At 39.2% G+C, this 26,681-nt stretch overlaps 1 protein-coding gene across 1 annotated transcript; it reads left to right on the forward strand.

Annotated features, from left to right (window-relative positions):
- The first annotated feature begins 265 nt into the window (after window positions 1-265).
- muc5.1 (mucin 5.1, oligomeric mucus/gel-forming) lies at window positions 266-26,681 on the forward strand. The gene is made up of 49 exons (XM_070830497.1): window positions 266-344; window positions 522-560; window positions 659-917; window positions 1,027-1,141; window positions 1,794-1,884; window positions 1,972-2,066; window positions 2,144-2,357; window positions 2,447-2,572; window positions 3,232-3,349; window positions 3,433-3,571; window positions 3,690-3,794; window positions 3,933-4,002; window positions 4,119-4,256; window positions 4,363-4,527; window positions 4,608-4,702; window positions 4,810-4,936; window positions 5,031-5,286; window positions 6,554-6,603; window positions 6,715-6,818; window positions 6,917-7,068; window positions 7,179-7,317; window positions 7,396-7,503; window positions 7,597-7,776; window positions 7,861-8,100; window positions 8,238-8,394; window positions 8,577-8,705; window positions 8,906-9,056; window positions 9,483-9,526; window positions 9,675-9,866; window positions 9,976-13,888; window positions 15,134-17,850; window positions 18,446-18,657; window positions 19,565-19,736; window positions 19,864-20,108; window positions 20,233-20,416; window positions 20,554-20,761; window positions 20,856-21,034; window positions 21,127-21,196; window positions 21,840-21,979; window positions 22,066-22,097; window positions 22,179-22,347; window positions 22,722-22,823; window positions 22,951-22,991; window positions 23,210-23,329; window positions 24,087-24,188; window positions 24,290-24,418; window positions 24,923-24,962; window positions 25,574-25,697; window positions 25,829-26,681. Exons 1-49 carry the CDS (start codon window positions 266-268, stop codon window positions 26,004-26,006), a joined length of 12,954 nt encoding a protein of 4,317 aa, XP_070686598.1. The 3' UTR covers window positions 26,007-26,681.

The raw sequence follows: 26,681 nt of genomic DNA on the forward strand, positions 1-26,681 counted from the left end.
TACTGAACGCCTAGACAAATGTTAATGTTTACTAAAGATTAACGAGTGATTGAGCGGAGGCTTCATGACAGAGAGATGGTTGTTTTATGCAATGTTTTTCGTGGGTGTGATCTTTATGGAAACAAAAACCACAGTGGTTGACACCCAAAAAGTCCTTTTACCCCTCCTAAACTGTAAACAACTAATGAACTATATTACATGACATTTATATTGTGGCATCACTTGGCGTATCCATCCCTCTTAGGACCAGGACTCCTCAATGACCATGAGACTACACAGGATGCCACTTGAATGGGTGATACCATGGCTCACCCTCTGCCTCGGACTATCTGCAGCGACCAGTGGTATGTACACTCAATGGGACACTATACGTCAAATCCAACCTCATCTTTATTCTCATCCTGCACTGTCTATAGAGTATAAATGATCCTATCCTTTATAATACAAATATAAGCAGTCTCCCTGTCACTGACATTCCTCATCATGTCTAGTGACTGTATGTATGTTTTTTCTTTTTTAAGTCAATGTTCAGACGATGACCAAAATGCCAGTAATTACAGGTAATTGTTTTTTTTTTTCAAGGATGAAAGATCACAAGCCAAAAATCACAACAGTTTGAACTACAGTATAATAAATGTTTTTGTTTTTTTTCCTGAAGTGAGCTCCTCTCACGACAACCAGTTCTGCAGCACTTGGGGAAACTACCATTTTAAGACTTTCGATGGAGATTTCTTCCAGCTTCCCTTCTCTTGCAACTACATCCTTGTGTCCCACTGCAAGGGCAGCTACGAGAGTTTCAATATTCAGCTCCAACGGCAGGAGATAAATGGAGTCACCACCATTAAGAAGGTCATTATGAGACTGGAGGGGATCATTGTGGAATTATCCAACTCTTCCGTCATAGTCAACGATGAACTGTGAGTCTATTTTTGATAATGTGACTTTTCATTACCAGCTGATGTACTGGTTACAATGATGCTTAATGTCTTATCATCATACTGTGGTGATTTGCTTTGTCCCCGCTAGTGTCACTGTACCGTTCAGCCACACTGGGATTTCAATTGGAAGAACTGTATCCTACGTTAAGATTGAGGCAAAACTTGGTGTGGTTGTCATGTGGAATGAAGAAGACTCCCTCTGGGTATGTGTATTCTTTGTGCTCTATATATACACACACACAGACACACACATATATATATATACATACTGAGTTTTACTACTATATTACTATATTATACTATATCATATGCTATAGAGTAAAGCAGTTGTGAGGGTTCAGTGTCTTGATCAACACGTCTAGATCTTTTTCTACAGATGACAGACCTGAACCTGATAAAGTTATGAGAAGGTCTGTAAAGTAAGACCAAACACCACTGATGTTAGTTGTACCAGGGATGCTGTAAAAATTGCATGTAATAAAAATTATAAGAGAACTATTCAGAGGCACTGACTCACCAAGAATGGAGAAAGCACAAACTACTCAGTCACTAAAAGACAGTATTCACTGTTGAAAGTCCAACGGAAAAAGTTTTCAGGCTGCTGTTAAAACAATTTCCACTTAATATTCACTCTTGGCCGAATCACATGGTGTTTCTTTGGAGCTTGTGTTTGATAAATTATTATGTGGATGTTCAAACTTTCCATTCTTCTTGCCTGATAAGGCTGAAAAAGAAATGCAGCTTCATCAGACTATTATGCATAAATGGTGCCAGACAAAAATAGCATAATATTTTCTGTAGTTAAGAGATATTCACTTCTATATTCTGATCTAATTTTCTTTTACTGGTTTTAAGGTTGAGCTGGATGCAAAATTCAAGAATCAGACCTGTGGCCTGTGCGGTGACTTCAACGGAGTCCAAATTTACGATGAGTTCATCAACGCAAGTAAATGCTAAATATTAAAGTTTAAGACAAACTCCACAAAATCAGTTTTCTCATTTGCTAAAACCTCTTTTTCCCCTCTACATACAGTAACTCCTGAAGATTATGGGGAGATCTGGAAAGTCAACGGTCCAACAGAAAACTGTGAAGAAATCTCTACAGCCACACAGACCTGTGCAAATCAGGTATGTGAAATAATTCAAATAATTCTTCATGTAACATCTTAGAACAGTTTGAATACATTATATACTCTGACCCACAGCGAGACCTTTGTGAGAACCTGCTGTCAGGACCTGCATTCCTCAACTGTCAAGACTTGATTGACACTGACTCCTTCATCAAAGCCTGTGTCAAGGACCTGTGCTACTGTAACACCAGCAGCACTTTATGCTTGTGTTCAACCACATCAGAGTACTCCCGTCAGTGCGCTCATGCAGGCGGAAATCCACAGCAGTGGAAGACGGCACAACTGTGTGGTAAGAACGTCGATCAAAACACTTACATGTTCAAGCTCTGAGGTTTTCACTGATTTTATATCAGAATCTCTGTTTCTAAATTTTAATAGCCAAAACATGCAATTTCAACATGGAGTATAAGGAGTGCGGCAGTCCCTGTACTGACACCTGCAGCAACCCCCAGAGAAGCCAAGTGTGTGATGATCACTGCATAGACGGATGCTTCTGTCCATCCGGTAAGTTTCCTAATTTCAATGTTATTATTATCACTGTCACTTTTACTTTTGCGGCTGCTACTGCTAGTACTGCTACTATTATTTATGCTATTGTTGTTTCTATGACTTCCTTAATTCATTCATTTATTGCTGTCATTTTTTCCAATGATCTCATTGTTTCAGAGGGAAACATGTTTTTTATGCATTCTTTTTTATTATTCTTTATTAATTCTTTTAAAATGTTAAACAATGTTAAATATAACAACATCAAATGTTAAATGTAAACGTTTTCTATCTTGTAATAGAATATACCGTTACTAATTAAACTTTTATTTATTTTATTTTATTTTACTGCTCCTGTACACTTGCCATCTCTAACGTCCATATTTTAAGAACTACAGTACCTTGGTTACATCAATTTCAATTCACATTTTATATATAAAAGCTGTATGTGCTCGATGCATGTTTTTCCGTCATCTCAACCTTGTCAAGTCACCCAAAGTACATTTTGTCTCGTCTCACCTTTTTTTCACCATCTTCTTACTAACTAAACACAAATGATTAATTCAAGCGCAAATAAGCAATTCTAAAGCAATTCAGGTGACATCTGCTGGGCTCTGCACACATTGGATTCTCTGATGGTAAAACAAGTGTTAATCATGTCATTATGTGTCCCTAAGGTACTGTATTTGACGACATTAAACAAAGTCAGTGTGTTCCCGTCGACCAGTGCTCCTGCTTACACAACGGAAAGCCATACAAACCAGGGGAATCATACACAAGGGCGTGTCAAAAATGGTAATTACTTGACTATGTTTAAGTTTGCAGCATGTGTATTTAAGTTGGTCTGTCTAGTTAAACTGACTGAACTCTGCTGATAGCACCTGTACCCGCGGTAAGTGGAGCTGTGAGGATATGGACTGTCCTAGTATCTGCTCCGTGCTGGGTGGCTCCCACATCTCCACCTATGATGATAAAACATATACTTTCCATGGAGACTGTTCTTACGTTCTCTCCAAGGTGAGGCATTCAAATGCACCTTAATTCATCCTTTAATTGATAAACAAAATTACAGCACAGTACTTGCAAATAAGCAAACAGTTTGTAATCAAGTGCATTTTTATCTTTCTGACTTTAGGAAACTAATGGGGTTTTCAGTGTGCTTGGTGACCTGGTCAAATGTGAAAAATTTGATAAATCAACTTGCCTGGCTGCAGTCACTCTACTACTACATAAACGCACGGTACAATTAACATATATTATAGTTTTCTGCTAATAACGTGAAAATCTATTCGTATTAGAATTTTCTCCATTTCAAATCTATTAGAAAGATTCATATTTTTTTCATATTGTTTTTTTTTTTTTTTTCATACCACAGCAGACAATTGTAATTGAAGCCAATGGACACGTTTTTTATAACAAACAGATCTCTCCATTGCCTCTTTTCATGGGTGAGTGGTTGGTTTGTTTTGGTGTTCATTCTCCTATGAAAAGACAACATATGATTGTGTTTGCTTAAATCAAAGCAGAGTATGATTCAATGTGAAAATGTTTTTTTCTCCTGCAGATGACATAATGGTCTTTAGCCCATCGACGTTCTTCATTGTAATCCACACCACCTATGGGCTTGATCTTGAGATTCAGCTCACACCTATTATGCAGGTCTTTATCAAAGCCAGTGTTTCCAATAAGGGAAAACTCAAAGGTGTGTTTTATTTCTTTAGCACTTCTGATTATGTTGTAAAAATATTAATCATTTGTCGAGAGTTCTTTATTAGGTATTAAGTCAACGTGTCATTATCTTTATCCAGGCCTTTGTGGAGATTTTAATGATGTGGAAGCTGATGACTTCAGAACCACAAACGGGCTGACTGAGGGAACGGCTGGGATATTTGCCAACACATGGAAGAGCAAAGCAAGCTGCCCTGATGTGACAAACACACTCGGGGACCCCTGCACATTGAGCATAGAAAAGGGTAGGTCACAGAGATCATGCTCCACACTAAAATATCATTATTCACAACACTCTGCCACTAAACAATGCTTTTTTTTGCAGAGAAATATGCCAAACACTGGTGCTCCTTGCTGTCAGACCCAAAAGGGGTTTTTGCCCGCTGCCATTCTGAAATAAACCCTGAGGACTATCAAGCTGTGAGCAGTGATTTCTTTTGTGTTTTTTTATGTGTTTGTGTTATTAACTTCTTCAACAACTGCACATTTCAGCTATTAATTTCACTTGTTGCTGCTTCTCTCCACAGTCTTGTATTTATGACACGTGCGCCTGTGAAAACAGCGAGGAGTGCATGTGTGCTGCTGTGTCCTCCTATGTCCATGCATGTGCCACTGAAGGTGTCCTACTGCATGGATGGCGGGACACCATATGCCGTAAGTTAAACCCAAACTATCAAATGTGCAGTAAACGAAGTCTGTATTTATCTATAATATTCAAACACTAAGTGAACCTGTTTCCTTTCAAAAGAGAAATACACGACTGACTGCCCTTCTACTTTTGTGTACGAGCACCAAATGACAAGTTGTCGTCGCACCTGCCGCTCTCTTAGTCAGTCGGACTTAACATGTGAAGTTGAATTTACCCCGCTTGATGGCTGCGGCTGTGCTGAAGGAACTTACCTTAATGAGAAGAGCCAGTGTGTGTCAGCCTCACAGTGCCCCTGTCATGTGGGAGACAGACTGGTAAACCCCGGGCATGTCATCAGGGTCCATGGACAAACTTGGTGAGGATTTCAATACTTCAAGTAAAAATAAAGCATTATTGAAAATAAGCAAAATAAACATTTTTTTCCATCTACTGTCAGCTAAGTAATAAAACTAGTTAGCTGACAGTGAAGAGGTCACAGGAAATGCGAGGAGTGAGACAAGGGGAATGACAAGCAACAAAGGTCTCCAGCAGGAGGCGAAGTGGGGATGTTGAGATTCATCAGTTTACTTTTAAACTGAGCAAAAAAGATCCTAAATTAGTGGATCCCAAGTTGTCATAGTCCCTGGATCAAACGATTGGTTGACTTTTAAAGTTTGGTGTTTTAAAGAGTGTTTTATTTAGATTAAATACTGTTTCCCACTGCAGAGTGAGTGGCAGCATTAAGGCATTTAGTATTTAAAAACAATTAGGCTACAGATGCTTGTCTTGCACAACATAGTGCCCCTCAAAGATATCAGAATCAGAATTCCTTTAATAATCCCCAGGGGGAAATTGCTTTTTGTTACACACAGCTCCAAAAGAATAAGAATAAACTTCAAACACAAAAGTAAATCAGGTGAGTCCAGGGTCCAGGGTCCTCTCCTCTCTGGTGAAACAGTTCCCGTACTGCTATATACACTGCTACCTGCAGAGATTTAAGTTAGCTTACTCCACATCTTAACTATTTAATGGAGTTATGACGGAATATATTAAATTGGTTTTACTGGAAGTTAATATTGATGAAAAAATTCAGTATGTTGTAAGCAGTGAAGCACTGTACTTACTGGCCTTGTTTGAAGTTTAGCTTTTAAACAACTTCTTTTCTTTTAATTCTTGTCAGCAAAGCTGATGTTTTTAATATTATTATGAGGCCTATTGACATGTTATGCAGTAAAAACAGTTTTGTAAGTCTTAATTTTTGCTGATTGCAATAGTTTGATTTGGGTTTTCATGCCATAAATGCACTTTTGCAACGTTGTAACGCTCATTATTTCATAGGGATTTAAGGTCCATTTGCACTTACTTTATTTCAGTTTTCACTTTGTTTATCGTGTTTGGTGAATTGCAGTCACTATCCTGCCCATGTCAGTCTGTGTGTATGTTTGATAGACCAACAGATCAGGTTAGCTTATTTGTGTGGACTATGACTTGGGGACACTTTCATATCTTAGACGCTATACCAGATGGGAACCACATTCCTAGATTGTTTTTGGAGGAAATCGAGCAAAAACTAGCAAAAATTAATAACAAGAAAATGCATTTCTCCTCTTTGTCCACCATGCCTGTCTTTCTATGCATTTAAGCTCCTGTCATGGTGGAAAACTACGCTGTAACGGAAGCCCTATAAGTGAATGTAGGTACAAAGCACTCAGTTTGTCACAGTATTCCTTCAATAGCAGAGCCCAATATAAGCCACACCAAGCCTACAATGCTGTCCTTTGTAACACATAATCATTGTCACCAGCGTGCAGCGATCCAATGGTTTTCTTCAACTGCTCACACGCAAAGCCTGGTGAGAAGGGATCTGAGTGCCAGAAAAGCTGCCAGACACTGGACACAGAAGACTGTGTAAGACTGAGCCATTGGTACATCACTGTTGTTATTCTGTGCATCTATTCTAAAGCACTGGGATGATATGTTAAATACATTGCTGTTATGCTGTATAGGACGGTCCACAGTGTATCTCAGGGTGTGTATGTCCTGCTGGCCTGCTGTCAGATGGTAAAGGAGGCTGTATCGAGGAGAAGAACTGTCCCTGCACATATAATGGAGAATCCTATAATTCTGGACAGACTGTCACAGTGGACTGCAATACCTGGTGAGCCCTTTAACGCTTTTCAATGTAGTCCTGCGCCAGTTTATCGTTGTGTGTGGGGTTTTTTTATAGGGATATATAACCTGACAATACTTCATCTGTTTCAATCACAGCACTTGCAAAAGCAGAAAATGGGAATGTACAGATCATAAATGTGATGGAACCTGTACTGTATATGGAGAAGGGCATTACATCACTTTTGATGAAAAAAAATTCTCTTTTAATGGGGACTGTTCCTATGACTTTGCTCAGGTATAGCACAAACTTAACATTTAGTCTTTGTGATTTGCCAAACAGCGGTCTTGTGATACTGATATCAAAGTCTTGCAGGATTACTGTGGAGATAACACGAATGGAACCTTCAAGGTCTTAATGGAGAGCATCCCATGTGGAACAACTGAAAGCATCTGCTCCACTGCTATCAAGCTCTACTTAGGGGTACATGACACTATTATATGTGTTTAAAATAAATGATGAAATGTTGAAAATAGCCTTGCAGGATTACAAATGAGCATGTTTTATGTTTTTCAGAATAATGAAATTGTTCTTTCAGAAGAAAATATCAGAGTAATCAAACAAAGCAAAGGAGTGGACATACCCTATAAGGTCCACACTATAGGTATATATCTTGTCATTGAGGCAAAGAATGGTCTTGTTCTTATTTGGAATAAGAAGAAAATTCTCATGATCAAACTCAGCTCCACATACAAGGTGGGTGAGCCGATATACGAGTGTTCAGGTAAATGTTAATAAGGTAGCTATTTTATGAATTCGCTAAATCTCATTGTATTCCAGGGAAAAGTCTGTGGTCTGTGTGGTAATTATGATGGGAATATCAAAAACGATTTCACGACCAGAAACAAAGAAGTTGTAGTTGACGCCCTTGAGTTTGGAAACAGCTGGAAAGAGTCGTCTACCTGCCCTAATGCAAAAACACAAAAAAATCCCTGTAGTCTGTACCCACACAGGCAGCCATGGGCATTAAAACACTGCAGCATTATCACCAGTGACATATTTGTCGGTTGCCATTCAAAGGTAAGAAAATTGACAATATCACATGGCATGTTATCATAGACAAGGTCAATTTAATCAGTAACTGTCTACTTTCTGTTTGATTAGCTAACAGTACAATTCAGCCTCCATTTGCATTTACAATGGCTTCTTTCAAAAAGGTGCATCCACAAAACTATTATGATGCCTGTGTGAGAGACACATGTGCCTGCAATACAGGAGGAGACTGTGAGTGTTTCTGCTCAGCTGTAGCAGCCTACGCAGCAGCCTGTAATAAGGCCGGAGCGTGTGTGAAATGGAGAACTCCCACAATCTGCCGTGAGTGTTTCATTTGTGTTTTTGTGAGGAGATAAACCAAAATAGAATTTAATCATTTTCTCTTAGCATCATCTTAGTAACTTTAATTATAAAACTTAGGAATAAAGCCAATAAAGGTGTTATACCCAATTAAGTAATCTTTTCTCATATCTTGTTAATATTCCCTCCTTATGTTTCATTAGCTCTCTTCTGTGATTTTTACAACCCTGATGGAGAGTGTGAATGGCACTATGAGCCTTGTGGAAAACCATGCATGAAGACGTGTAGGAATCCCTCAGGAATGTGCTACAATAAACTTCCAGCATTGGAAGGTACAAAAAATATGCAAGTACTATTAGTAATACTAGCGTTTTAGGTTTGTAATTACTCAGGCAAAATTGATTGACTCTGCATTCTCTTTTCTAGTAAAGCCGGTTAAGCACAATTGTCTTATTGACTTTTTATTCACTTTCACCACTAGACTTCCCTCTGTGCTTGTTTTGCAATTTACAAGAACATTTAACTTTTTAAGGCTGCTATCCAAGTTGCCCGCCTGAGCGACCTTATTTGGAGGAAGTTACCATGAAGTGTGTGTCAAAGGAGGAATGTGGCTGCTATGATAACGAAGGGGAGCATTATAGAGATGGGGAGCTTGTGCCTCCAAAGGAAAACTGTCACAACTGGTAGGACACTATCAATCTTATCAATGCTGTACTTGATGCAAAATTAATGGTAGCGATTATATAGTGTTTATATCTATATATATATACACACACATATATATATATATACACTCTTTACGTGATGATGCCCCACAGTTGTTGCGCCAGATACAAAGTGTTTTGGACTGAGACACCAGAGGTGGACTGGCTGGAACAAATAGTTCTGAATGTGTTGATCATGATTTTTCATAGAACTGTGTAAACAGTTTTTAATGTGTCAGTCTCCAACATACCTTATGATTTACACTGTAGTATCAGTCAAGAAAATTGACTGCACTGGTCTCTGTTTGCCCCAGGAAAACAAATGTTTTCTGGTATGAAGCTGCAGTAGTACACTATATGTTAATGCATTGTGTTTAAACTTTCCTTCCTTCAATTGCCTTTTAGCTATTGTTCTTTGACAAAGGTAGAGTGCAACTATGATGTCAAAGGTGAGTATTGTTACAACTAATACTGTGATTTATTATTGTTACTGAGAAATCTATCATAGCATACACAAAACAATAGTCTGCATATACTGTAACAATAAAGACTCTATAGACTAATAGACTAAAGACTATATAATCCTTTCTTTTGCAGCTTGCACTTGTTCATATAAGGGACATATATACAAATATGACGATATAGTCTATTACACACATGACGGAGATGGAACCTGTATAACTGCAGTTTGTGGAGGAAATGGAAATATTACAAGAGTCATAGAGACTTGCGGTCCGACTTCGACCACCCAGGCACCAACAACAACAGGCTTTGATTTTTCCACAACTGGTAAGGATAAGAGATTTAACATGTGGAAAATTTCATAACTCTGGTTTTTTACACTTTGAAATACAGCTTTGTTATTCAAGTGTTTGTTTCTGTTTTTTGAAAATCACAGAAAAACCTACCACAACATCTTCAACTCCAAGTGTTACAACAGAGGCTGTGACAACAGTTCAGACCTTCACAACACCAGGGATTTCTACAAGGTCTACAACAATATCTACTGAAAATCCAAGAGAAACATCCACAATCGCAGAAGAATCCACCACAACTCTGAAATCTACATCGACCACAGAAAAGCATATTACTGTCACAACAACTACAGCAAAACCCACCACAACACCCACAGACTGCTTTGATTGTAAGTGGTCAGGCTGGACAAACAATGATTACCCTAATCCCAGCATAGATGGTGGAGACTATGAGCCCATTGAAAAGATTACTGATCCAGATCTGAGTGTTTGCAGAAAACCACTGGATATAGAATGTAGAGCAAAACAGTACAAAGATGTATCTTTGAAGGACCTAGGTCAAAAGGTAGCATGCAACTCAAAAGATGGACTCATCTGTCATAACAAAGACCAAGCTCTACCTGGTCTTTGTTTGGACTATGAAATACGAATCAAATGTTGTATTAACATTTGTAAGCCATCAACCACAATCACACCCTCAACAACCACAGGAAGAACCACAGAAGGGGCCACAACAACCACAGTCACAGAAGAACCCACTACGACGACCACATTCACTGTAAAACTCTCCACAACCACAGTCTCAAAAGAACCCACCACTGTAACCACAATCACAGAAAAACCCACTACCACAATAACAAGGATCACAGAAAAATCCACAGTGATGCCCACAGAAAAGCCAAGTACCGTGGCAACAACAGAAAAACCCAGTTCCAAAACAACCCCTGAATCCACAACAGTCACAGAAAAGCTGACTACAACTACAATCACAGAAAAGCCCACCACAACACCCACAGACTGCTTTGATTGTAAGTGGTCAGGCTGGACAAACAATGATTACCCTAATCCCAGCATAGATGGTGGAGACTATGAGCCCATTGAAAAGGTTACAGATCCAGATCTGAGTGTTTGCAGAAAACCGCTGGATATAGAATGTAGAGCAAAACAGTACAAAGATGTATCTTTGAAGGACCTAGGTCAAAAAGTAGCATGCAACTCAAAAGATGGACTCATCTGTCATAACAAAGACCAAGCTCTACCTGGTCTTTGTTTAGACTATGAAATACGAATCAAATGTTGTATTAACATTTGTAAGCCATCAACCACAATCACACCATCACCAACCACAGGACGAACCACAGAAGGGGCTACAACAACCACAGTCACAGAAGAACCCACTACGACGACCACATTCACAGTAAAACTCTCCACAACCACAGTCTCAAAAGAACCCACCACTGTAACCACAATCACAGAAAAACCCACTACCACAATAACAATTATCACCGGAAAATCCACAGTGATACCCACAGAAAAGCTGAATACTGCAGCAACAACAGAAAAACCCAGTGTCACAACAACCCCTGAATCCACAACAGTCACAGAAAAGCTGACTACAACAACAACCACAGAAAAATCCACCACAGTACCCACAGGAAAGCCAAGTACCCCAGCAACAACAGTACAACCAATCACCACCACAACCCTGGAATCTACAATAATCACAGAAAAGCGTCCTTCTGTCACAACAACCACAGCAAAACCCACCCCAACACCCTCAATCACAGAAAAGCCAACTACAACAACCACAATCACAGAAAAACCCACTACCACAATAACAAGGATCACAGAAAAATCCACAATAATACCCACAGAAAAGCCAAGTACCGTGGCAACAACAGAAAAACCCAGTTCCAAAACAACCCCTGAATCCACAACAGTCACAGAAAAGCTGACTACAACTACAATCACAGAAAAGCCCACCACAACACCCACAGACTGCTTTGATTGTAAGTGGTCAGGCTGGACAAACAATGATTACCCTAATCCCAGCATGGATGGTGGAGACTATGAGCCCATTGAAAAGATTACTGATCCAGATCTGAGTGTTTGCAGAAAACCACTGGATATAGAATGTAGAGCAAAACAGTACAAAGATGTATCTTTGAAGGACCTAGGTCAAAAAGTAGCATGCAACTCAAAAGATGGACTCATCTGTCATAACAAAGACCAAGCTCTACCTGGTCTTTGTTTAGACTATGAAATACGAATCAAATGTTGTATTAACATTTGTAAGCCATCAACCACAATCACACCCTCAACAACCACAGGACGAACCACAGAAGGGGCCACAACAACCACAGTCACAGAAGAACCCACTACGACGACCACATTCACAGTAAAACTCTCTACAACCACAGTCTCAAAAGAACCCACCACTGTAACCACAATCACAGAAAAACCCACTACCACAATAACAATTATCACCGGAAAATCCACAGTGATACCCACAGAAAAGCTGAATACCGCAGCAACAACAGAGAAACCCAGTGTCACAACAACCCCTGAATCCACAACAGTCACAGAAAAGCTGACTACAACAACAACCACAGAAAAATCCACCACAGTACCCACAGGAAAGCCAAGTACCCCAGCAACAACAGTACAACCAATCACCACCACAACCCTGGAATCTACGATAGTCACAGAAAAGCGTCCTTCTGTCACAACAACCACAGCAAAACCCACCGCAACGCCCTCAATCACAGAAAAGCCAACTACAACAACCACAATCACAGAAAAACCCACTACCACAAGAACAAGGATCACAGAAAAATCCACAGTGATACCCACAGAAAAGCCAAGTACCGCAGCAACAACAGAAAAACCCAGTTCCAAAACAACCCCTGAATCCACAACAGTCACAGAAAAGCTGACTACAACAACAACCATAGAAAAATCCACCACAGTACCCACAGGAAAGCCAAGTACCCCAGCAACAACAGTACAACCAATCACCACCACAACCCTGGAATCTACAATAATCACAGAAAAGCGTCCTTCTGTCACAACAACCACAGCAAAACCCACCCCAACACCCTCAATCACAGAAAAGCCAACTACAACAACCACAATCACAGAAAAACCCACTACCACAATAACAAGGATCACAGAAAAATCCACAGTGATACCCACAGAAAAGCCGAGTACCACAGCAACAACAGAAAAACCCAGTGCCAAAACAACCCCTGAATCCACAACAGTCACAGAAAAGCTGACTACAACAACAACCATAGAAAAATCCACCACAGTACCCACAGGAAAGCCAAGTACCCCAGCAACAACAGTACAACCAATCACCACCACAACCCTGGAATCTACAATAATCACAGAAAAGCGTCCTTCTGTCACAACAACCACAGCAAAACCCACCCCAACACCCTCAATCACAGAAAAGCCAACTACAACAACCACAATCACAGAAAAACCCACTACCACAATAACAAGGATCACAGAAAAATCCACAGTGATACCCACAGAAAAGCCGAGTACCACAGCAACAACAGAAAAACCCAGTGCCAAAACAACCCCTGAATCCACAACAGTCACAGAAAAGCTGATTACAACCACAATCACAGAAAAACCTACCACAACACCCACTGACTGCTTTGATTGTAAGTGGTCAGGCTGGACAAACAATGATTACCCTAATCCCAGCATAGATGGTGGAGACTATGAGCCCATTGAAAAGATTACTGATCCAGATCTGAGTGTTTGCAGAAAACCACTGGATATAGAATGTAGAGCAAAACAGTACAAAGATGTATCTTTGAAGGACCTAGGTCAAAAAGTAGCATGCAACTCAAAAGATGGACTCATCTGTCATAACAAAGACCAAGCTCTACCTGGTCTTTGTTTAGACTATGAAATACGAATCAAATGTTGTATTAACATTTGTAAGCCATCAACCACAATCACACCCTCAACAACCACAGGACGAACCACAGAAGGGGCCACAACAACCACAGTCACAGAAGAACCCACTACGACGACCACATTCACAGTAAAACTCTCCACAACCACATTCTCAAAAGAACCCACCACTGTAACCACAATCACAGAAAAACCCACTACCACAATAACAATTATCACCGGAAAATCCACAGTGATACCCACAGAAAAGCTGAATACCGCAGCAACAACAGAAAAACCCAGTGTCACAACAACCCCTGAATCCACAACAGTCACAGAAAAGCTGACTACAACAACAACCACAGAAAAATCCACCACAGTACCCACAGGAAAGCCAAGTACCCCAGCAACAACAGTACAACCAATCACCACCACAACCCTGGAATCTACGATAGTCACAGAAAAGCGTCCTTCTGTCACAACAACCACAGCAAAACCCACCCCAACACCCTCAATCACAGAAAAGCCAACTACAACAACCACAATCACAGAAAAACCCACTACCACAAGAACAAGGATCACAGAAAAATCCACAGTGATACCCACAGAAAAGCCGAGTACCGCAGCAACAACAGAAAAACCCAGTTCCAAAACAACCCCTGAATCCACAACAGTCACAGAAAAGCTGACTACAACAACAACCATAGAAAAATCCACCACAGTACCCACAGGAAAGCCAAGTACCCCAGCAACAACAGTACAACCAATCACCACCACAACCCTGGAATCTACAATAATCACAGAAAAGCGTCCTTCTGCCACAACAACCATAGCAAAACCCACCCCAACACCCTCAATCACAGAAAAGCCAACTACAACAACCACAATCACAGAAAAACCCACTACCACAATAACAAGGATCACAGAAAAATCCACAGTGATACCCACAGAAAAGCCGAGTACCACAGCAACAACAGAAAAACCCAGTGCCAAAACAACCCCTGAATCCACAACAGTCACAGAAAAGCTGACTACAACAACAACCATAGAAAAATCCACCACAGTACCCACAGGAAAGCCAAGTACCCCAGCAACAACAGTACAACCAATCACCACCACAACCCTGGAATCTACAATAATCACAGAAAAGCGTCCTTCTGCCACAACAACCATAGCAAAACCCACCCCAACACCCTCAATCACAGAAAAGCCAACTACAACAACCACAATCACAGAAAAACCCACTACCACAATAACAAGGATCACAGAAAAATCCACAGTGATACCCACAGAAAAGCCGAGTACCACAGCAACAACAGAAAAACCCAGTGCCAAAACAACCCCTGAATCCACAACAGTCACAGAAAAGCTGATTACAACCACAATCACAGAAAAACCTACCACAACACCCACAGACTGCTTTGATTGTAAGTGGTCAGGCTGGACAAACAATGATTACCCTAATCCCAGCATAGATGGTGGAGACTATGAGCCCATTGAAAAGATTACTGATCCAGATCTGAGTGTTTGCAGAAAACCACTGGATATAGAATGTAGAGCAAAACAGTACAAAGATGTATCTTTGAAGGACCTAGGTCAAAAAGTAGCATGCAACTCTAAAGATGGACTCATCTGTCATAACAAAGACCAAGCTCTACCTGGTCTTTGTTTAGACTATGAAATACGAATCAAATGTTGTATTAACATTTGTAAGCCATCAACCACAATCACACCCTCAACAACCACAGGACGAACCACAGAAGGGGCTACAACAACCACAGTCACAGAAGAACCCACTAAGACGACCACATTCACAGTAAAACTCTCCACAACCACATTCTCAAAAGAACCCACCACTGTAACCACAATCACAGAAAAACCCACTACCACAATAACAATTATCACCGGAAAATCCACAGTGATACCCACAGAAAAGCTGAATACTGCAGCAACAACAGAAAAACCCAGTGTCACAACAACCCCTGAATCCACAACAGTCACAGAAAAGCTGACTACAACAACAACCACAGAAAAATCCACCACAGTACCCACAGGAAAGCCAAGTACCCCAGCAACAACAGTACAACCAATCACCACCACAACCCTGGAATCTACGATAGTCACAGAAAAGCGTCCTTCTGTCACAACAACCACAGCAAAGCCCACCCCAACACCCTCAATCACAGAAAAGCCAACTACAACAACCACAATCACAGAAAAACCCACTACCACAAGAACAAGGATCACAGAAAAATCCACAGTGATACCCACAGAAAAGCCGAGTACCGCAGCAACAACAGAAAAACCCAGTTCCAAAACAACCCCTGAATCCACAACAGTCACAGAAAAGCTGACTACAACAACAACCATAGAAAAATCCACCACAGTACCCACAGGAAAGCCAAGTACCCCAGCAACAACAGTACAACCAATCACCACCACAACCCTGGAATCTACAATAATCACAGAAAAGCGTCCTTCTGCCACAACAACCACAGCAAAACCCACCCCAACACCCTCAATCACAGAAAAGCCAACTACAACAACCACAATCACAGAAAAACCCACTACCACAATAACAAGGATCACAGAAAAATCCACAGTGATACCCACAGAAAAGCCGAGTACCACAGCAACAACAGAAAAACCCAGTGCCAAAACAACCCCTGAATCCACAACAGTCACAGAAAAGCTGATTACAACCACAATCACAGAAAAACCTACCACAACACCCACTGACTGCTTTGATTGTAAGTGGTCAGGCTGGACAAACAATGATTACCCTAATCCCAGCATAGATGGTGGAGACTATGAGCCCATTGAAAAGATTACTGATCCAGATCTGAGTGTTTGCAGAAAACCACTGGATATAGAATGTAGAGCAAAACAGTACAAAGATGTATCTTTGAAGGACCTAGGTCAAAAAGTAGCATGCAACTCAAAAGATGGACTCATCTGTCATAACAAAGACCAAGCTCTACCTGGTCTTTGTTTAGACTATGAAATACGAATCAAATGTTGTATTAACATTTGTAAGCCATCAACCACAATCACACCCTCAACAACCACAGGACGAACCACAGAAGGGGCCACAACAACCACAGTCACAGAAGAACCCACTACGACGACCACATTCACAGTAAAACTCTCCACAACCACATTCTCAAAAGAACCCACCACTGTAACCACAATCACAGAAAAACCCACTACCACAATAACAATTATTACTGGAAAATCCACAGTGATACCCACAGAAAAGCTGAATACTGCAGCAACAACAGAAAAACCCAGAGCCAAAACAACCCCTGAATCCACAACAGTCACAGAAAAGCGTCCTACAACAACAATCATAGAAAAATCCACCACAGTACCCACAGGAAAGCCAAGTACCCCAGTAACAACAGAAAAAACCAGTGCCACAACAACCCCTGAATCCACAACAGTCACAGAAAAGCTGACTACAACAACAACCATAGAAAAGTCCACCACAGTACCCACAGGAAAGCCAAGTACCCCAGCAACAACAGAAAAACCCAGTGCCAAAACAACCCCTGAATCCACAACAGTCACAGAAAAGCTGACTACAACAACAACCACAGAAAAATCCACCACAGTACCCACAGGAAAGCCAAGTACCCCAGCGACAACAGTACAACCAATCATCACCACAACCCTGGAATCTACGATAGTCACAGAAAAGCGTCCTTCTGTCACAACAACCACAGCAAAACCCACCCCAACACCCTCAATCACAGAAAAGCCAACTACAACAACGACAATCACAGAAAAACCCACTACCACAATAACAAGGATCACAGAAAAATCCACAGTGATACCCACAGAAAAGCTGAATACCGCAGCAACAACAGAAAAACCCAGTGCCAAAACAACTCTTGAATCCACAGCAACCACAGGAAAACCCACCACAATTGCCACAGAAAAACCTACCACAACAATGGCACAGGAAAAGCCTACTACTCCAGCAGCAACTACAGATAAGCCAACTCTTGAAACTCCAGCTGTAACACTTTCAACTCTTCAGTCTACGACATCAGGAAGGACAACTTTATGTTTCTGCAAGTACATGGATCAAACTTTCTCTCCTGGTAAGCAATGGCTATTATCATCAGCTATGATTCATATTATCATTGTAATGTTCTGGTACAGTTTCATGTGTCCTTGCAATGCAACCTGGAATATCTTATCACAACAGACAGCCTAAACTGTAAGTTGTTTATGCTTTATGTTGAAATCCTGTTCGCATTGAGATCTATTATCAGAACCCACATTGTGAGTTGGCAATTTTTAGATGCTAGACAAAACTAAAAGAAAACAAAACAATTGGCTTTATTCTGTTCTCAAATGGCGTTGTTCATCTATTTTTATGCTGTAGTGACTTCTACTGGTTTGTCATGGGGCTTGCACAATGGAGAGATAAGATATGACCACAACTGGCAAGTTTGGTCACAACCCTTATCCCTACTTGCGCTGTGGCCAAAAAATTTAGCAATTGGAAGGGTGTTTATCAAGAACTACTAATGCCATTCCAGAGCAAATTTAGACAAAATTGTGACATTGACTTTACATTTAAGTTTAGAAAATATTAATGTGGGCAGTATTCACAAATGTTGCATTATAAAGTTACCCTGGTTTTTCCAGTTTTTCTCACATAACTATTCATTTTTATTTATTCTTATATAGGTCGCTTCATGTACAATAAGACTGATGGAGCAGGCTGGTGTTTCACTGCATATTGCAATTTGACATGCAACGTTGAGAAGCTTGCTAGACCATGTCACTCTACTACTCCACCGACTGCTACCATCACCACAAGAAGCGCTGGCACTACAACACAAATTGGCTCAACAAAAGAGCCTTTCAAAGACTGTTCATACCTCAAGCCACCTAGAAAGGTATTTGAATTTACTATAAGCATGTACTTTAAAGGAGCAGATCATATTTTAATACAAATTCTGTCATTAAGTACTGCCCCCAAAATCATCATTATCGTCATTAATTGGCTTCATTTCCACTGTCTCCATTCTGAGAAAGTTTAAAACCAGGTCTTTGTCTTTCCTTGGATAAAGGAAATGAGCTTTTAATGCACGTATTCTGCATACTTTCTTTTGAATTGTCAATAAAAATATTAAAAGTAAAAGTAAAGTGCAACAAGACTCAGTAGAGTTAACATGCAATTTGACTGCATTTGAAATACCCCCAGTATCTCCATAATATAATGGCTGCTTTTAACACTTTACAAATATTGTATAAATCTCTTATATCATCAGGCATCTTCTCCCAGTAGTTGAAGAGTATTGGAATAAAGGTCAATGGTTGCTTTATTTAATTGTATTTACTGTGGTCCCTGTTAGATTAACCAAAACTGAGGTTATGCTGTTCAATCACACACCACATGAACAGACAAAATAACACATTCAAACAAACCATAACCCCTAATCACAGCATACAAAACCAGACAAAGATATTAACACCTATAAATATTAACAACACAACATAGCTTAATGCATAAATCAATTACTGGTAAGTAATATAACATTGCTGAGTACCTTATATGTCACTAAAGGACATCTACAAATTAACCCAACATAACAACTATTTAAGTACTTTAAACCATACGTGGAATTAATAACAACTGTGCATCATCTATTTCAATTTATTGCAGGTTATATTGATGTAAAATTCCTTGTTTCCTGAATTAGATAAATTATGGATTTGTATGTTGTGCATGTGTGCATCTGATGTTCAATTAATATTTGTTTTTACTGGTGGTTTCTGAAAGTACTACTTTGCCCTTTACAGGATGGCGAGTCTTGGAGTTCAAGCAACTGCACGACAGAAACATGTGACAATGGGAAAGTGATAACAGAACATGTGCCATGTAAACCAGCAACCATACCTGTATGCGAAAATGGGCAGCCACCAGTTAGGGTTTATGATGACGCAGGCTGCTGTTTCCACTATGAATGCAAATGTCAGTTTTTCAAGTATTTTAAAATGTAACATTCAAGCAACATCTTTAACCTGCATCACATATGAAAAGTACAACATATACAGCTTTGCACATAACACTCAACTTAATCTCAATCTGATATTTGCAGGTATTTGCACTGGCTGGGGAGATCCTCATTATGTAACATTTGATGGCCAGACTTATATGTTCCAGAAAAACTGCACATATATCCTGGTCAAAGAGATCATTCCTCGACACAATTTTAAGATTCTTATCGACAATGAAAACTGTGATGTCTCTGGAGCTGTGACCTGTGCAAAAGCCTTGATTGTGTATTACAAAAACTATGAGATTATTCTTACACAGAGGAGGACCCCTAAGACCGTGAACATGGTAAATTTTGCCACAATTAACTGTCTTAACTTATTTCAATTATTTTTGTTAAATATGTTCAAATGATATGCAATAATAATGGTATTGAAAAATGTTTTACCCAAACAATGTTGAATTTGTTTAGGTGTACATCAATGGCAAGCAGGTATTCCCAACCTACTCTAATGATGACTTCATCATTACGAGTTCAGTAATTGAGCTGCTTTTGAGAATCCCAGCAATTGAAGCAGTTGTGACGTTCAAAGGGCTTTTCTTCACCGTTGAATTGCCGTTTTCCCTTTTCCACAACAACACAGAGGGACAGTGTGGTAAGCCTATAATCGATTTGCTGTTTGAATAAATGTCGTGAGCAGCAAATGAGGCTGTGTCAGAGTGTTGCTAGATGCACCAAATGTGGTAACACATGGGTTGTTATATATTTCATGTTTATATTCACTTTCACAAGGTACGTGTGACAATAACCGGAAAAATGACTGTAGATTACCAAATGGTCAAATTCATCCCTCATGCTCTCAGATGGGACATCAGTGGCATGTTCTAGATAAGAGTAAGCCATATTGTGAGAAGCCACCTCCACCACCACCACCACCACCAAGTCCAACACCTACACAACATGCCTGCAAGCCTGATATCTGTGAAATTGTGTTCAGCAAGTAAGAATTTGCAGAATGAATATCACAATATGACAATAAATTGTTGAGTATCACTTAGATTGACAAATGACTTCCTTTTGATTTGTACCTTAAGGGTGTTTGAGGAATGCCACAAAGTAATCTCACCACAACCCTTTTATGAGGCTTGTAAATTTGATGTTTGCAACATGCCAAATGCCACCATTGGATGTTCCAGTCTGGAGGCGTACGCCATCATGTGTGCTCAAGTGTCTGTCTGTGTAGCCTGGAGGAATGCTACAAACGGACAGTGTGGTAGGTTTTGTTTTTGTAAAAAGTAAACAATGTAATTTTCAGATGTTCAGATTTCCTTTTTTGATGTTTAAAACTACTTTCTCTTGTTGTAGAACATAAATGTCCAGAAAATAAAGTATACAAGCCATGTGGACCAGTTGTTGTACCAACTTGCAATGCAAGGTAAGATCCCGGTTCTGTATAGCAATGTCGTAAATTGAATAATGTCAGCATTTTGTAGATTAACAAGATTAAGAGTCTATAGCCACACTAGCAGTTCTAAGAGGCTACGTATAGACCATCATATGCTAATTAGCCCTAAACACAAAGTACAGCTAAGACTGATCAGAATGTAATTAGTTTTGCAGGTATTTTGGGCATAACCTAAAGTATTGGACAAATGCACACTTTGGGGAAGGCGCTAGATGAAAACTGAGGGGATTACCGAAATCATTGCAGTTGATCCTGAGGGGGGCACAAATGTGTGTGCCAAATGGCATTACGACCCATCTCAGAGTTATTGGGACATTTGATTTAAAACCACTAATATCAACCTCATGGTGGAGCTAGAGGGAAAGTCAGAGGCTCAACAGAGTCATTAAAATTCATCCTGTGGGGACCATATGTACAAAATTTCATTGAAATATTTCAGCCTTGACATACATGATGGGCCAATAGACCAGCATCGGTGTCCTTATAGCCGTGCCACTAGCATTGTTTAAGTAAAACAATACTTGGTGTCAGCACAGTGTTAGACACCTCATTTATTTTTTTATTTCTGAAATGATAATGTGTATTGTTCACCATCAATTGTCTTTATATTTAGATACAATGAGAGATATGCACAACAATGCCTGGGGAAGGAAGGCAACCAGAATCGACTTTGTGATGGATTCATGGAGGGATGTTTCTGCCCAGAGGGGACAACCTTGTTCAGCTCAAACTCTGATATCTGTGTCTCATCCTGTAAGAGCATTTTCTGTTATGGAGAAAAGTCACATAGATTGTGAATGAAATAATGCACAGGTAAATTTAATGTTTTATTGTTTAAGGTTGCACTGGACCTGACGGCCAACCCAAAGAGGTAAATGAACGCCTAATTTTCATTAAACTCAAGTGTATTTCTTGCTGTTACAACATTAACTCTGTTCCTTTACCCAAACAGCTTGGTGAGAGTTGGCAGAGTGGCTGTCAGCAGTGCATTTGTGATAAGGACACTCTGGGTGTTCAGTGTGTGCCGATCGAATGTCCTGCACAAGAACCACCAGTAATCTGTGGGGAAGGTGAGGTGTTGGTGAACCACACAGTGGACTGCTGTGAGAGACTGACATGTGGTGAGTGATTCAAAGCACCACACTTAACATCTGCTGAAATAATGTTTTAACAGCCACAAGTATGTTCTTCTTAAAAACAGCTTTACACACACCTTTCTAAATAGCTTCCTATAGTCAGAGAAATTGTTGTAAAGACTTTTTACAACTAACTGTAAATACAACTTTCTGGTCATTTTGATGGATGGATGCATTTTGTGGTGCTGTTGTATTATGAAGAGAGGCATTTTGGTTATATGGCCTACAGCCAGTGATATTTGCCAAAATAGTAGAAATGCAATACAGCCATTTTCTTTACCTAACAATTTTTGTTAATCTTTGTTTCATTCTATGTTATATTCACCAATCATGGAAACATGTTGCCTTTCAACCAACAGAATGTGATAAGAAACTCTGTCCGCCGCCCACACAATGCGAACTGGGATATGAGCTGAAGGTCCGTATCTCAAATGACAGTTGCTGCCCCTTTTACATCTGTGGTAAGCTTTGTTTATAGGTTTCAGTTCCATTTATTAACAGTATTATTGTGTGAAAAACTTGAAACTAAACTAAGCATAATCCATCAATATGATTTGTATATGTATTTGTCAACATTTTTCAATCTAGCTCCCAAAAACGTCTGTGTCTTCAATGATACTGAGTACAAGGTAAGAAATAATATACTGTATATATTTCAAATGTGCTGTATTAAGAGTGCACTTACCTGCTATAGTGTCACTATACTATAAATTAGATATAATCTTAAGAATAATATTGAAGTTATAAATGTGGCTCACCATTCTTCTATATTTTCACACTGTCATCAGACCAGAGTGACATCTGTTACGTGAAATCAGCTCACATAAATTAATTTTATTGTTTACAGCCCGGCACGTATTTCTCCAAAGGCCCGTGTGAGACATGCTACTGCTCTGAGGCTCAGGATCCCAACAACAAGTTGAACACCATTCAGTGTCATCTGAAACAGTGTTTTCCTTGTCCAGAGGTATGTTTGCAATGAAATAGAATATTGCAGTTTTTGATTTTCATTTGAAGACAGTAAAGTTGAAATGTTTAACATTATATGCAAAATCTAGGGTCACTCACACATAAGTTTCACTTTCAGAAATCTGCAAGAAGTGTACTGATAATATGTATAACAGTTATGATGAAAGGTTATGATGGACAGCTTACCTATGTTCACTTGATGATGTTAGAAGATGTAAATTTTGGGAACGCAGTCTGAAACACAGGTGTTAACTCATGACAAGACAGCAACAGCAAAACAAATAATTTTGTTTCTAGTTATGCAAATGTATTGGTTTTCTTTTCTCAGATATGAGACTTCTGTCTCTTAGAATTTCTGCCAGCATTAAAATACAATAATTTAGTTTGTGGTGTTTCCACTGAAGCGATCAACAGTCTATTCTGTGGATTATTCAGACTATCAGGGACATTGTCTCCGGAAACTGATGTTGTTGTTGAATCTTTTTAACGAAAAATATTTTGAGCACCATAAACTGAGCAGCATTCACCTTGTTTTTGGTGGTGGTATAAATGTCAGAGGTGGATATCTCAAACCTTTGCACATCAGAATGGTTAGATACCACCAAGTGAGACAAAAGGTTTTCTTTTTGTAACTTGGATGAAACTGTCCCACTATACCCTATGAAAGTATTCTGTAAACACATATTTATTAATTATTTATACATTTAACTGACTGAAGTTAAAGTTGACTATACTGATTTGTATATTTTTCTCAGGGCTATGTGTATAAAAACCAACCAGGACAATGTTGTGGGTCGTGTATAAAGACAAGCTGTGTTTTGGAAGTCCCAGGCTTCCCTTCTCCAGTAATTATTAAAGTACGTACCGTGTAATGGAAACACCTCCAGAATCAGTGTTGTCGTAGTGTTATTCAACATTGTTTGTGTTCACTTATTGATCTCCTTTACACTTCTGACAGCCGTCTCAGTCTTGGTCACCACCGAATGACAACTGTACCACGTATGATTGCCAAAAGGTGAAGGATGAGTTCATAACCTCTGAGAAACAAAAAACATGTCCTGAATTTGATCCAGACAACTGCGTTCCTGTGAGTATAATCCAGTCCTGATATGAACATAAATTCTTGTTTTACAGTGCACTTTGCAACCAAACTGCATTTCAAAAAGTTTTAGGACTCAGTTATAAGTTAGTTATAAATGAAAAGGATATGTGTGTTTAGTTCTACTGTTTCTGACTAATTTCTGTTTTGGGCTTATTAGTCTTGAAAAAAATAAAATGTCAAATTACTTGGTTTTAAATCTACTGACAATATATAGAAAGCAAAAATAGGCACTGCAAGTCAAATACAGATAAACGTAAATTGGACAAAGTTATAGACACTATATGCTATATACTATATAGAATCTATATGCTTAGAGAAATATGAGGGATGAAAATACACCAAATGTGCTGAAATACACATATACATATTGAAGAGGAAATAACTTTATGTTGCCTTGTGCAAAAGCACGAGTAATACAAGTGACTCATATGTGACTTTATATCTGTGTATTGTATGTTTATTTTGTAATCAATATTGTCTGTATTACAGGGAACTGAACAAAGTGACATGAGCGGCTGTTGCAAAACCTGTAAGTATTAGTCAATAAATAAAGTCAAATTACACAATATTCCATAATATGTTTTGAAAATGTAGTTACACATAAATAAAGGCCTTCGTAAACTTCATCCACAGCTTTTAAAAGTAACATTTTCTTAATTTAAATAATTTAATTTACAAGTGAGTCCTTAGTACTTTTTTAAGTAAAAGAATTTCTGTTTTTGTTAGACTAACAAGCTGAAATTCAAAGGTTTTATATTTATCGTGATATGAAATATAGAGAAGCTCAAGACAGTATATGTTTGGCATTTTGGCTTTAAATGATTCAGTATCAAAATTGTTGATGAATACATTTGAACAAATCCCTTCATTGACAAATTTTTGGAGGGCTGAAGTTCTCTGTGTTAAAAGCTGTCAGAATTACACTAGACTAGACTCATTTTGCAAACATCTGTGGTCAAACAAAACCTATAATGCAGTTTTTTCATAAAAACAGTCTTACAAGAATACATTTGTAACAATTTAAAGGCTAAAATTCCACATATTAGATGCTTAATTTTATTGTGGAGCTAAAATTATGAAGGTTGTTAGATGCTGATTTTTTGCATCCAGATTAAAAAGATGTTCATGTGTCTTTCACAGGTACTCCTCGTTCCAGCTGCCAAATGAACAGGAACACCACCTATCTGCAGACAAAGAACTGCAAGTCAGTAGAACCAGTGGAAATCACAGCCTGCAAGGGATCCTGTGGAGCATCTTCATCAATGTGAGTGCCAGAGGGACATACAGTGCAAAGTACTTAGTCAGTCCTGCTAAAATCGCGCAGTCAGTGTTAAGATAAATGTTTGTTTGCATTGAACAGCAGGTGACTGACTCTGATCCCATCTCTTTCTACAGGTACTCTGCGGAGAGCAACAGTTTGATGCATTCATGTTCGTGCTGTCGAGAAATGGCCACCAGTAAGAAGGAGGTGGAGATGATCTGCTCTGATGGCAGCAGGATAAAGCACTCGTACATTTCAGTTGATAAATGCAGTTGCCAAGTTGCTGAATGTACCAAGAACACCACAGACTAATGTAAAACCTCTGAGATACAACATTTGAAAATGAGCTTCTGTGAAGGGAAATTCTGACTGTACTTTTATGAGCTTTAACACTTCCTCTCCAAAAACTATTAGCGAATCAAGGCACAATATGTGACCACCAGACACACCTCTGTGTATTCAGCAGCCCCAAATAAGTGTATGAGTTAAACCTTTTAAACAGCACCTCTGGACCTTTGTACTCTAATAATATGTGTCATCACTTTCTCATTTACTGTCAGGGAGGCGGGTCTGCATAGGGCCCCGTGATGACAGCATACATTTGCGTAATTGTGTCTCTTTTAGCTATTGAAGAGGTTGTTCCTTTATTCAAACCGTATGGTGTGGTGTTTTCAGTCTTAGCGGGTGTTTCTCTGCCTTTTACTGCAAATGACTTGAGAGATTAAAGACACAAGAATGAGTTCAGATACATGGTACGTGGTAGCAATACTTATGTTTGTGGTAAAATGTGAATTCGAATTTTAGTGATTGTTGGTCATTATGTCTAACAGCACCATCAATATAAATGATCTCACAACCCACTAAATATCTAAATAAAAGAATGTAAAAAAAAATATATCAGAACTATTTTTGTCCAATGTCTGATGTGTCAAATTCTGCCAATCTGAATGTCTTAAATGTCATTAAAACTCTCAAGTTTACTGATGA

Source organism: Pempheris klunzingeri, chromosome 5 (assembly GCF_042242105.1).
Source record: "Pempheris klunzingeri isolate RE-2024b chromosome 5, fPemKlu1.hap1, whole genome shotgun sequence".
Lineage (NCBI taxonomy): Eukaryota > Metazoa > Chordata > Actinopteri > Acropomatiformes > Pempheridae > Pempheris > Pempheris klunzingeri.

Bases quoted from the DNA above. Each gene is read 5' to 3' on its own strand.
- muc5.1 (XM_070830497.1), top strand. From the start codon at position 266: ATGAGACTACACAGGATGCCACTTGAATGGGTGATACCATGGCTCACC. The intron at 6,819-6,916 runs GTAAGACTGAGC...TATGCTGTATAG, and splicing joins CACTGGACACAGAAGACTGT to GACGGTCCACAGTGTATCTC. The intron at 8,706-8,905 runs GTACAAAAAATA...TAACTTTTTAAG, and splicing joins TAAACTTCCAGCATTGGAAG to GCTGCTATCCAAGTTGCCCG.